The 14,227-nt window shown below is 36.7% G+C and overlaps 2 protein-coding genes across 3 annotated transcripts; one reads left to right on the top strand and one right to left on the bottom strand.

Moving 5' to 3' along the window:
- Nucleotides 1–163: 163 nt before the first annotated feature.
- LOC125477590 ((R)-mandelonitrile lyase 1-like) lies at nt 164–4,001 on the bottom strand. 2 transcript variants are annotated; one of them, XM_048584883.1, is made up of 5 exons: nt 3,750–4,001; nt 3,526–3,638; nt 2,272–2,934; nt 372–1,200; nt 164–250 (listed from the first exon to the last, which is right to left on the bottom strand). In XM_048584883.1, exons 1-5 carry the CDS (start codon nt 3,827–3,829, stop codon nt 190–192), a joined length of 1,746 nt encoding a protein of 581 aa, XP_048440840.1. In that variant the 5' UTR covers nt 3,830–4,001; the 3' UTR covers nt 164–189. The 2 variants fall into 2 exon arrangements, with proteins under 2 accessions (XP_048440840.1, XP_048440841.1); XM_048584884.1 differs by having other exon boundaries at nt 3,526–3,621; nt 3,750–3,997.
- A 6,529-nt stretch (nt 4,002–10,530) lies between these two features.
- Nucleotides 10,531–14,227, top strand: LOC125477854 (transcription factor WER-like). Its single transcript, XM_048585362.1, has 3 exons — nt 10,531–11,347; nt 11,515–11,644; nt 13,751–14,227. The coding sequence occupies exons 1-3, from the start codon at nt 11,230–11,232 to the stop codon at nt 14,154–14,156; spliced, it is 654 nt and encodes a 217-aa protein (XP_048441319.1). The 5' UTR covers nt 10,531–11,229; the 3' UTR covers nt 14,157–14,227.

Genomic DNA, 14,227 nt, shown 5'->3' with positions numbered 1-14,227 from the left:
CACCATAGTAGGACGTAAACTTGTCTTAAGGACAAAGTGTCAACACTTGCCTCGATCGTATTTTTTAGGTTTTTCTAATCCATTCTATTATGTTCATTTAACATTGGTTACTCCATGCATTATTGTGAGATATATAATTGCATGAATTATTTCTTGATTTTTCATGTGATTTAATATAGCAATTAGATCCTATTTTTCCAACAATATTCCCCAAGTTGACCTTTCTTTCAGAATTTGAAGTCCCACGTACCTGCCCAAATGCAGAAAATTTGAAAGAACTAATAGAGCAGCAGTGGCATAGAGTTTGTTATTAAGCAAGCCATTCAACCAAAAAAATTATTGACAACTGCAAATAAAAGTGTATCACATACCTTCCTAACATCAAATAGAATCCCTGAGGGTGGCTTGCTGGTGCAGCAGGAAATAGGGTGGCATCAGCAACGCGTAATCCGTAGATCCCGTTAAGGTGGAAACTGCCGTCAACCACCTTCCCGACAAGGCATCCACCGTGGTAATGCCAATACGAGGCTACTGTATCTCGACAAAATGTTTCGAAGGATGCATCATCTGTTTGGTTCTTTGGCAATGGTTGTCCCAAAAAGTTGAAACCTTCTATGCCCGGCAAATCTCGGGCTTTATATGGTTTTAATGCATCTGTCATTAATAAATCACCCATCTTTTTCATGGCGCTAACACAATGAGCAAGGTCCATCGGATCTGAGAAGTAGTTGAATCTGACATTTGGACCGACTCTCACATCAGAGGATGAATTCAACGTGAGAGAACCATGAGACAAAGGTCCTGGAATTTTGCTAGGAATGTGGGCGAAAGTTGAATTTACAACCAACGGAGTGGGGAAAAGGCTGTAGGCTGGAGTAGTAAGTGGCAAGCTCGAGAGAGAACATTGGTAGAAATAATCTGTAATGCCTAGAACCGTAACAATTGAGGCTTCTATTGGATTTGGAGGCAAAATGTTAATGAAATTACGAGGATTGTCATAAACAAACTGCCCAACGAAAGGATGATCACGAACAACTGTGATATTCAAAGATGATAGATAAGATTCTGGGCCAATGCCACTTAGTAGTAGAAGTTGAGGAGTCCCAAGTGTTCCTGCACTCAATATAACTTCTGCGTTTGCAAATACCCGATGAGATGTCCCGTTAGAATCACTATATATGACTCCTGTAGCTGACAAACCTGCATTAGAGATACTTAATATCGAAAAAATGAATGGAAATAGGATATATTATTTCACATATTGAGGTGCAACATGAGTCACATGACAAACTTAGCATTCTTTTTATTTTAGGCCCAATTAACCAATATATATTCTAGGATAAACAATCAACCATATATATTCTGGGAAAAACCCTCCTATTTACACTAGTATGTATAATCCACCTAGAAAAATGATTTGATAACATTTTTTAATCGAATTACAAGCATTGCCACTATACAAAGTGGTAAGTTCCCTAGCCAGAGTAATTCATTTTCAAAATTAAAATTTTTATCAATTGATTAGAAAAAATTCTTTCCAAAATGTTTTCCATCATCATCTTTTACACACGGCACCAACCTCAAGAAGAAAACCAAGGTTAAGGGCACTGTCTCTATTGAAGGTCCATTAACCTCTATTTCAGATATCAAGTTTGATTTTTCTAAAGTGAACTATTATCAGCACTTCAAAAATTTCATCTTATACTCCTCATAAAATGTATTTTTCTTTTCAACTATAGAAAGTTTGAAGTGCAAAATGACAATTTTTTGAGTGCCAATAATAATTTCCCTTCTAAATATGCACCTTTAGTTTCACCAAATTGTGTCTAAATAGTTTGACCTAATCGTATATAAACAGTCGGTGTCACCAAAGTTCAACTTATTTATGAAACTGTCATTGCTTTTTTTTTTTTAACTTCAATTTATTTACAATACTGATACTAAACTTCAACTTATTTATGAAAATGCCACTGCTTTTTTTTCCTTATTATTAATAAATTTCTATTAAGTGTTTTTTTTTTTTTTAATCTTAAGGGCTTTTCATTAAATCTCATATAAATAAGAAAATTAAATGTATACATAAATGATGTGCAAAATGCGTGCCTACTAGTTGTGGAGGGTAAAATAGGAATGAAAAATTCACTCAAATTTTGACTAAGCCCTACTCGACTCGTCATCCTTAAAAAGAAATGTTTTCTTACGTAGAATGTTAGTCAAATGGTTTAATTTTGGGTTAAAATAAACTTTTCAATCATCAAAGATGCAACATGCCTGATTCATTGGAAGAGAAGATGATCTTGTCTACTGTAGCATGAACTGCAACGCGCAAGTTGTTAGGGTTTCCTTTATTAAGCAGCTCATCAGCTCCATGTCTCGTTCCATTATTGTCAAAAGTTGAACCGGTGACTCTAGTTCCTTTTATGTGATCTAGACTGAATCCGTTGTCCGGATCATATCCACCAGCCTCCAAAAATGCTTCTCGTATAACAGATTGCCACGGGAATGAATTTGGCTTGTATACAATAGTGTCCTCAACCCACTCGTACGTATTATTAACCAATTCCATGTCCCATTCAATTCCTGATTGATTATAAAATGATATGTTAGCTCTGGCGTATAGTCCAGCGCTGATCATGCTCGTGCCACCGAGGAGCCTGCCTCTTACAGTAGGAATACCATCTTCAGACATGATCCTTTGGACCGGCGTTGTTCCATCATCTTCTTGTTGGAGATTATATGCAAATCCGTCTTGGGTCAAGACGTTCGGATATGATGTAGGAAGACTTCCCCTTTCAAGAACGAGCACTGAGTAGTTTGCTGATAAAGTTGCTGCCAATGGACACCCTGATGTGCCCCCTCCGACTATGACGTAGTCATATTCATCTTCCAATGGAAAATCAGTGGCATTGCGTATGAATTTCAAGTAGCTAAAATCTGAAAAAATGTGAAGAGATGAAGAACTTTTAATTTGCACGCATTCATGGAGAATAAACTGTCTGCAGTGATAATATATATAGAGAGATGAAGTCTTTAAAGGAAGGAATTCTCATTTTTTTATAAAAATGGAGACTAGGTGTAAGGCCTACTCCACGTCGAACTTCAACAATCCGAACTGTCTATTTTTCAAGTTGCATTTCATAGATCATCTTTGCAAAATATTAGCCAAATCGAAAATATTTAAGACATCTAATTGGATTTAAAAAATTAACAAATACTTTGTTATATAAAAAACAATGAAATTCTATCTTGATAATTAAATATGCAAATGATTTTGGATTGAATTGAATTTTTGCAAGGATGATCTATGAATTGAAACTTACAAACTAGACAGTTCGGATCATTAAAATTCGATGTCGCGTGAACCCCACAACTAATCCTTATTTTTTGAAAAAAGTGGAAATCCCTTTGCATAAATGGTCTACATATATATACACCGCGTCTATTTGTAGGTGGCTTTTTTCCTACACACGTTTTTCATTTTTCCTTTTTGTTTTATCATTTTGAATTATAGGTGAAATAATTTACCATGATTAGAAGGGGTGGCCAACGAATGAACCTCTGATTGGAGATAGAGGACAACAAGGAGCAACACCGATGATATAGCTGACATTCTTGATTCCCCTATGTTTTCGAATGTTCTATCGTCATTGATAAGAAGAAAAAAAAAAGTTTGAAAAGAGAAAGAGATATAGCATTCGCTATGTGAAGCATGCATAATTAAACATATATATGAAGGGATTAGAGATTACCTTAGACCAAACAGAAACGTTTGTTTTCTATAGCCAAACGACTCCTTTTGCATCACAGTATAGTTTACAACTGATCTCATCGACTTATATAAGGCCAAGCGAGGCTAAGGATGGTGAACGGACAGATGTCCTAAAATCCAAAGGACTTAAAAGGCCTAAACCCTCTCTATAAATGCCTCCAGCCATATCCATATTGAAATATTAACGTCAAAGTTGTATTCATATTAATATACAACACCAAGACGAATGCTTGGTGTACAAGAGGCCACAGCTGCTAGCTTTATTGGGAGAGAGAGTTAATCTCCCTCCAAGTAAAGGAGCCGTGTAAAAGAAGTGTGGTTGAAAGTATCTTCAACCACGTGCTTTCTCTATATATGAGAGAGTGTGTAGGAATGTGAAAGTGTGTGGAGTTAGAAACAAGCATGGACTACTCTAAACTTTGAGCCAGTCTCTGAGTTTTCAAAAAACACCAACCAAATCATGAAATGAGTAGAAACAAGTCTAAACTTTATTGGAGTCGACTTTTAAATTTCAAAGTTCATATTTTTCTTCTTCTAATATTCCAACAAGTGTGGTTAGGGCAAAGCCACTAAGGGCCAAAGTGGTCCCGAGCCTATCCTGACTACATTGTAAGAAATTTTCCAGCAACCTTAAACCTACAGTTGTTGTGAGACATGAGGAAGAGGGATTGTTCATCATGAAGAAGTTGAGTTGAACCACTTCATCATCTTATGATTCTAGCAGTTTTATTGTTTTATCTTTGTAGTTTAATAAAATGATGAGTTTGTAGATGGGGGTTTTAAAATAGATTTTAATATCATCTAAATCAACCTAATCATCTATTATTTGTGGACCTCCTTTTTGCCCTCTTCTATTAAACGATTTAAATCAGAATTTTTTTGTATTATATTTTTATATTTTTTATTTGTTACCCATCTCTCTACCTCCCATTAAGTTGCATTGCACAATTCTTTTGATTCTCTCTGTTAAATTTAATAGGTCTTTCAGTTTTATAAAGATTGCTTTGATTCCCATGTTATGAGTTCAATTTTTTTTTTCCATGTGTATGAAAGACCATCTTTCAAATTCCTAACTCCGCCGTTGAGAGTGGGACTATCCACACACCTATTTTTACCTCTCACACAACCTTCTTAATTTTCGGTATCAAATCGAATGAATTAACAAAAAATCAATAAACAAAAACTAACAAAAGTATGTAGGCGTTTAAAAAATTGGTCTAAATAGCAATATCCTTCTAACAACCCATCCCTATCAGTTCCTTTCCTACTTTAAGTGTCTGCCTAAGTCGGTACCTAACTCTAGGAGAGAGTCTTTAATTGGATCCAGAAGTTTGGCACCAAAACTCAGTGGGGAGGTCCAGCGAGGCGAACGCAAGTTTCACAAATTAATTGGAGTGAACGTATGCGGTGGCTCGTAAGCTAACTTCTCTCCTACAGAGGAGAAAAGCTTTGATCCTTCCCAAAGGTGTTCTTTGCATGCTGAAATGAAAAATGTAACCGATTCTTTCCTTTCCTTCGGTTATTGGCCATCCACCGGGTGTTTCAGTTTTAATGATACCAGTTGTTGCTTCATTGAATTTGCTTTATTAATAGGTTCATAATTCGACCTTGATTGTTATGGACTGGTACCATGATCCAGTCCACATATCTCTCCTAAGTTATGCATAAGTATGGATAAGCCACCATATCGAACTATCTTAACTAATATAATGAAGTACCACGATGAAGTGACTGACCCTGAATGGCGCCCTTCCCTTTTTTCAGGATTGTTGAGGCGTTCTCTTACCTAAAAACGAACTATAATTGTGCCACTGGGAAGGTAGTCATACATCTAAAACGTTGTTACCAACTGTACGTATAATTTCTTAAATTGGTGCCTTCTGCAAAGGGTAGTAGTGAACAATTTTGGATGGCTTTTTGTTACCAACAGGCAAAATTTTCACTCTTTTGTACGAGCCTTGTGCATCGAAGACCACAATTTTGGATGGCTTTTTGATGTCTCAGATTTTGCCACGTCAGAGGATGTAAGGTCTAATTTACTAAATTTTTATATAAAAAATTTGCCATTCACAAACCTCAATAATTCTAATCACTGTTCTACAAATCCCCGTCTAGCGCTGCCTAGGCGCTAGGCGATTGACCACTGCCCCGATTAATGCCTAAGCGTTTGAAAATTTAGAAAGGGCACCTAGACCTGCTGAGGCACCCGCCTAGCCTGCCCAGACACGCCTAGACACTTGCCTGACTGCAACTCACTTGGATAGAAAATAGATAACTTTCATTTTGCATTATTTTTTTTTAATAAATTGTAAGAAACTTGTTAAATACTAAAATGAACACAAATTATATGCTTGTTCCCCATGTTTTCATTATGTTTCAATACTTCATAATATATATCTCATTCTATTTTGTAATTTATTATATATATTTTAAGTATAAACAGACACTTATTTACATGAAATATAACATATTTACTTAAATCCGCTTAGTCCACTTAGGCGCCCGCCTAGCCGCCTAAGCGCTAGGCCCCAGCCCACCGTCCGACTAGCACCTAACGTCTTTTAGAACTTTAATTCTAATTGTACACATAGTTGGAGCAGCAATTTTAGCTGTTGGGTTTTATACCGTAATATGGGAAAAACAAAAGAAGAGGAGGCTGCAGGTGAAGAATACTCCGATGTTCGTGATAGCCCAGAATCGCCATCTGGCCATGACGCAGCCCCGTTACTACAAAACCATATTACTGACAAGGTTTAGATCAAATAATAATCGAAAATGTGCACAACTTTTGGAATGTTAGGGTCCGTTTGATACAGCTGCATGTATATCACAGCTTTATAATTCTCACTTCCCTACGGGACTGTTCTGATTTTAAATTCTCAAGTGCTGATGTTTAATTCACAAACTATATGCCAAAAAGAACACTCTGATTGCTGAATATTTCAACTGGAAAATGGGATTTCTTACAAATGCCCTGGTTTGCATATTTTGGTTTGAATTTCCAACAATCAATCCTCCATTTGTGGCAATACATCATAAGGTGTGCTACTTTGCATTGAGTGTCTGGCCGTGTCATTAGGATGGGCAGTTGGAGAAACCCAAATCATTTAACTTTTGGTCCCTCAACGGGTTTGCTTAACTAGGACAGGTCTTATATGTTGAAAGTAAAAACAACGTGGAATAGTTTTTGATGTACCGCCTTATACATTTCTTCTATATCTCTCTTAACATTGTTCCTCCACTCTTCGTCATCTCTCCTTTCAACCGCACTTTCTCTATATCTGAAGCATGAAGAATCAAAAGTTCAACGCTATAAACGAAAAACCAAATAGTCATCAAACAATATTTTAATTTTTAGTAAGAAATAAGAACGAAAATGGTAAGTAAGCAACTTTTGTGTGTGTGTGCGCGTGTTCCTAATATTAGTGATATTGGAACGCAAGAGCTCATCGTATATAAGACCTGGAATACATGGTGAATTTTTTATATTTTATTTTGGTACTAAATCAAATGGTGCTGTTTTTTTTTTTTTTTCTTTTGGAAACTAAAATGGTACTGTTTTAACCGCGAGAGAATTCATTGTGAAAAATGTGGGCAACAGTCATGGGCAGGACGAGTACAATGATTCGTGTTTTAGCCTTTAAGGCATGTACGACGAGAATTCATTGCAATTCAAAAACCAAAACAGATCGATGATGTCCACATATTATATACGTATTGGTCCACTGTAACTGGGTAGATATTGAAATACATGCATGCCTTCGGTTAGCTACTGCTATAAATAAACGATGAAGTAAGATTTTCTTCTATTTTATTCTCATTCTCTTCTTTTTCTTCATCTTGTAGATTGTTTTTTGTCTTTTTTTTTATTATTAAAAAATTAAAACAAAACGTTAATCTAATTGAACTGTATATAACTGTTCAAATAAAAAGAGATAAAAGGACAAAAAAGATTAAAAGAGAAAAAATCCTCCTCCATGAATAGCTCTACTCTGAAGCCTCTCAAACGGTGATTGATTATTCCACGTCAGCTAGACGGTTTGCTTTTTCTTTTAATCCCTTGCGATATAACGGTGGAAGTTTTACAGCGGTGTTTCATCAATTAATCTCTGGGCAGCAGAACATAAATGTTGTACCAGAAACATGCACAGTATATGGCTTTATTATTAGTCTACTGATGATACCCCAGCTAATTGTTTGAACAACATTTACTGTGCGTTAATTGATAATGACTTCACAATGACCGATCTCCAATATATATCAATCCCAGTTTATACTCTGACAAGAATGATATGAAATGAGGTCACCATTACCTACCAGAACGACGTATCTCCTCCGTATCTCCTCGAACCCCACGCCCAACCCCCCCCCCCCCAAAAAAAACCAAAAAAAAAAGTGAAGGTAAAAATTAGTCACACAATTTAGGTAAAAAATTTGAAACTTAAGAGCATTCTCAAAAGATATGCTAAATTTTAAATATCAAAATAATATTTGATGGTTTATATGTTTTGTACAATATTTTGATGCATCCAATATGTTAAATAATAATGTCATTTACTAATTTTTTTTAAATCTTTTTATGTATTCCAATGATTAAGACAACCAATCAAATAATTGAAAAACATAACAAATTTATTATATATTATATTAATTTATTAAAAAATTATTTAATAAATTTGACATCTGCTGTCAAATTTGAGAGCAAAAGGTTTTGCCTTCAAATGATTCAGCGCCACATAAGAAATTGAAGGCTCGATTGGAGAGAGTTCGCTGCCATTTTTAACTGTTATATATTTACGTGACAATTTTGACATTTCCCTTGTAGATGCTCTAAAGTGCCTATATTATTAGTTCAAAATGTCACCAATAATTAAGTTATGAGGAGGACTCTAGCATATTTGGATTGGCAATTCCTGCCTCTCTTTCAACTTTCAAGGTTGTGCTAGCGTGGATTGTAGAAATCAGGTTAACAAATAATAAAAACCAACTAAACATATGAAAGCAACAAAAGGGAGAAAAAATTCTTTGATACCGGATGCCAATTATCCATAGACCACAATAATCATACTACTCTCAAAGTAATAGAGAGATCTTTTTCTAGTTAGACTTCTATCAATGCAATGAAAGAACCATCCTTCCTATTTGTTTGTCGTGTAAATATCAATCCAAAATTAATTGGTATCTGGTCTCATCTCAGTAAATTAAACTTCAATGGTAGAGCTATTTGTACCAAATTTTCAAGCAAGTCACACCTTGTACTTAGTGGTTGATTCAGGATTCAAATCATGGGTGATCGCAGTGTTAAAGGTTCAATTTTTTAGATAGAAACAGAGTGCGAAGTGTACAAAGAAAAAAAATTCAGTTTATTAGGCATTTCGTCGAACACTTGATTAGTGATATCGAGAGAATGTTTCGAGTGTTGTCCATGCAACCTATCGAGATATGCTTAGCAGATATTACATCAAATACTTAGTAGCTACAAAGGGACCCGTACAAATATTCAAAGAGTCCTCATAAGACATTCATATGTATAATTTCTGAACTCCAAATGATCTTGAGATCACCTAAGTCCCAGTATGCATCCACCTCTGCTTGGACTAGTTTACGTGGTTTATATATATGCTTTCTAAATGTGATCCTTGTATCAAAAACTTCTCCAAAACTAGGCACCCCGACCAACGAATTTATGATTTCTTGGGAAATTTTCGCCAAGTTTTTCACTGTGGAAAAAACAGATCGAGCAGATAGTACTACTATTATTATCAGGGTGAGGGGAAACAACTGCTGTGGCGTAGCACGTGAAACTTTCCCTTTAGATTAACCAGCAGGTCAGTACAATTATTGTTACTATATTGCGCAAGGAATTGAAAAAAATCAACAACCCCTGAAGTCATGGAAACATGCAATAGTAACAAGCTATGAAATTACGAAAACCAAGCCATGCATTAGGGTTTTTATACGGTACATGAGATACATTGATGTTTGAACGGTTAAATTATAATTGTCAAAATTCAACCATGCAAATTCAGTCGTGTACTGCACCAATACATCCCATATGTCCGCGCATTGTGAAGTATTCGCATGCATTAATGCATGGTTCTCACCGTTGAGGAAAAAAAGGACATATGCAGCAGTGGAAATGAATTGTGGGGACTTGAATATTATTGTTTCTTACTGATTTCAAATTTTCAATACCTCTGTATCTGTAGCCACTTGCATGGATCATATACGGAGCTGCCATGATGCTTCTTCCTGAAAACTGGTCATTTCAGTGAAGCTGCAGTATGATTAAGCAATCAAATTAAGTTTTTCATGTTCTTGGAATTTCATTTGTGTACGTGCGTTATTTTAGACAATCAAATAAATTAATGTTCATATTGGAAAACATTTTATGGCGTTTATGCTCTAGTTTAAGAAATAATCCTATATGCAACAACAGCTTTTCCAACTCTTCTGTCTTATATATCCCCACTTTCTCATGTGAAGTGAATCCTACATAAGTCTTACATGGTTGGTTTCTAATCTTGTAGGGCACACATCACGTAATGCGGGAGGTTTGAAAAATTCTTAATTTGTGGTTTGTCCTTCTACTTTCGCAGTCATACTTGAACGCATGTGAAATATTAACTTTGTGATACATACACTAAACTATTTAGACTCATCAAACTAAAAACGAAATTTGACCAAAAGGCAATGATGTTCTATATGACACATGTTATTCAATTAGCGTGACTCTTAGCTAGCTCACATATTTAAACAACAATCGAGCACATTAACAAAACTCGTTTAGGTATTTCATCCAAACAAACAAGAAACATCATTTGAAAATTAGTAAGAGGCCAACGATCGAGAAAGAACATACGGGTTTGTAGATGCTGCTTTTTCTAACAGCTAGGCCACCCAAGTGGGTAGCTCTCTTCTTGGTCCTTGGACACAAGATCATGGGTGGGTCGACCACTCACGACCAAGCAAGCTAGCTAATATTATGTATATTATAATTAAATAAGGGACCTTACAGAGGTTTATAAGTAAGTTGGACTATTCTCTATATTTTATGGTGGAACCGCCTTTTTTTTCATGATATCAGAGCAGGTTGTCCTACGTATGGAGCCCCAACGGCCACGCGTGCTCCACCTCACTCCGTTGTGTTGTCCACGTGTTAAGCTTGAAAATTTGCCACGCTAGGGGACGTGTTGAGAATGAATCTCATATTGATGAGAAAATAGACCTTGCATGGGCTTATTTATTACTAGCTAGAATACAAGAGATTTCCACTGCAGTCTGCAGTACTACTGCAAACCAGGAAATTAACAAGTTCAGTACTACATAATAATATGTATGTATATATATACCTGAATATACATATAATACGCAAACTATAACTTTCCTAAAAAATCCAAGCCCTCTGAGCCCTTTCGTTTGTCTCTTAATTTGTGTATTGCGAGTTTGCAACGGAAAAAATGGAAGCAGAATATGAGTACAAGAAAGGGTTATGGACAAAGGAGGAAGATGAGATTCTGCTAGACTACATAAGGGTACATAGAATTGGCCGCTGGAACCGCATTCCTAAGGTTACCGGTAGGGCCCTCTGTATATATATACATATGCTGCGAAAGTGTAGTGGTAACTTAAATTTGTATACAATATTATATTGTATATGTATAATGTTCATGAAGAAAGAAAGAACATATGTAGAAGTTGAGAGCTTAGTTGTGAGTAATAATGATGATACTGTATCTGTGTAGGCCTGAAGAGGAATGGAAAGAGCTGCAGATTGAGGTGGCTCAACTATCTCAGCCCAGATGTGAAACGCGGCTATTTTTCTGAGCAGGAAGAAGACCTCATTATCAGACTTCATAATCTCCTTGGAAACAGGTTTCAAAGATATATATTTCTTCTATCTCCCTACTTTATTTAGCTTCATTTCTCCTTTTTTCTCCCTTTGTGTTTTGGAGTATTCGTAAGACCTATATATAAGTTGGGGTAAATTACACTTTCATACCTCAGGTTTGGGGTCTATTTCAATTTCTTACAATATCTTTAAAATATTTCAATTTCATACCTTAAGTACTATTTTATTTCAAAATAATACATCCGTTACATTTTCCATCCATTGATCCATTAAGTGCTGACGTAGCTGCCAACGTGGCACACCACGTGGCAAAAATAATAATTTTTTAATTAAAAAAAAACCACCTGAATCTTAAAAAAGAAAAACTAAAACCTAGCTCCCCGCAACCCCACCCCCCCCAACCCACCTCCCTCTCCTCCACTCTTTTCACCTCCCCTCACATCAAGAAACCCAGCAAACCCTCACCTTCCCCGAGCCCTTTCTCTTCTTCACCCCCACCCTCCCTTCTCTCATTTGCAACCCCACCCACCCTTAGCAAACCTAACTCCATCCAGACCACCACCAACCAAGCACCAAAAAAATTCAAATTTTGAAGGACAAAATTAAATGCATACCTCGTTGTCGAAGCCGACCGACTTGTTGACGAGCAGGGCATGGATGGGGGAAGGAGAAGAGGGTGGGTGTTGCAGATGAGAAGAGGGTGGGGGTCAGGTTCTGGGCGAGGTAGGTCGCCTGGGTCGGGATCTGGGTTCTGGGCGAGGTTGGACGCAGGGAGTTAGGTCCCCTCGGGGAGGAGGGGTTGGGGGGGAAGCAGGGTGAGGTTGTCGGGGGAGGGGGGTGAAGTAGGGTGAGGTAGCGGGGGGGAGACATCGAGGTGGGTCGCACCATGGGAGGTGCGGGCCAAATGAGGGTCGGGGTTCTAGCTTAGGTGGGTCGCCAAGAGGAAGGGGGAAGACGAGTTGGGCAGGTGTGGGTGGGGAGAAAAGGTTATGGGTTTGTGGGGGGTGGTTGCGGGGAGATGGGATGAGGTCTATTTCAATTTTTTTTTTCTTTTCAATTTTTGAGAAAATTCAGGTTTTAAAAAAAAATTAAAAAATATTTTTATTTGCCACGTGGTAGACATTTGGCAGCCACGTGGCATATATGTGGCAGCCATGTCAGTATTTAACAGATCAATGGATGGAAAATGTAACGGAGGTATTATTTTGAAATAAAATAGTACTTAAGGTATGAAAATGAAATGTTTTAAAGATGTTGTAAGGAATTGAAATAGACCCCAAACCTGAGGTATAGAAGTGTAATTTACCCTGTAAGTTAACTCTGTGATGGATAAAACACAACACGAGGTGTTGTGTTACTTGTGTAGATCCCATGATAGAAGGTAGCGTGAGTCCAGTGTCTTAGTACTGCTAGTGGTACTTTGAGATCACACTGCCATATTATTGCGAATTAGTTTTATGGTGGAAACCTCAACTTTCTTTATAGTATTAAAGCAGGTTGTCCCACGTGTGAAGCCCAACGGCCACACGTACTCCACGTCACCTGATATGTGTTACCCACGTGCTAGCTAGACTTGAAAATTTGCTACATGTGAGGAGTTGTGTTGAGAGTATCAATCCCACATCGGGGAAATGAGTGACATTGCATGTGCCTATAAGTAACTTTCTCCATATCACCAATTGATTTTATAGTAGAACCTTAACTTTCTTTATAATGTGGGGAACAAGATAAAACTGAAATCTTCCGTAATTTCTACTAATTAATAAAACACTCATTGTCAATCAAAACTCTATGAAATTACCAATTAACCCTCTAATTAAAATAGAACATGAATAAGAAATATGAGACAGAAATGTAATTTCACATAACCAAATTTTGTTGTTTTTTTTTTCAAAGCCTCACCTACATGTAATCCTAACATATCTCTAATTAAAAAAAATAAAAAATAAAAAACTTCCCACTTTTACCTTCTCTATCACTCTCTTCCTCTCTCCTTCTATTTCAAAAACAAAAATAAAAACTTTTCTCACACACTTGTGTGTGCCCATATGCTAGTTATATTTATTTATTTCTTTCGTCGAACGATGTTGATAAGGAATCACTGGTTTAACTACTTAATTTGTGTAAAGGTGGTCTTTGATTGCGGGGCGTTTACCAGGAAGAACTGACAACCAAATCAAGAACTACTGGAATGCTCATTTGAGCAAAAAGCTTGGCGACATAAAGAAGCAGCATACACCTGGAAAACTTCTTGTTTCTACGTCTAAAGCTCACTCTTCTGCTACTCAAGAACTGGCAGGAGACAAACTAGTACACCAACACAAACTGCTCAAAGCGCGGGACTCCGACTCAACTTCCGGTATGAAAAGTAATAATCAAACCGCAAATTTGGATTCTAATGAAGAAGAAGAGATAGAATGGATGGCCAAGGATTGTACCGAGTTGCTTTCTTGTTCTAATTATGATAATTTGATTAGCTGGGGCATGGTCGATATTCTGCAAGTATACCCTCTTGACTATTGTAATTATAATTAATCAGAATTCGAACTGGTTCTGGTTGATTACAAGTTTGAGTTGACAAATGATTTGTTATGATCAATAATCTT

This window comes from the organism of the source record quoted next, unplaced genomic scaffold (assembly GCF_019419815.1).
Source record: "Pyrus x bretschneideri cultivar Hongxiangsu unplaced genomic scaffold, Pyrus_bretschneideri_v1 Contig22, whole genome shotgun sequence".
Classification (NCBI taxonomy): domain Eukaryota; kingdom Viridiplantae; phylum Streptophyta; class Magnoliopsida; order Rosales; family Rosaceae; genus Pyrus; species Pyrus x bretschneideri.
This window is presented reverse-complemented; position numbering and strand designations above follow the sequence as displayed.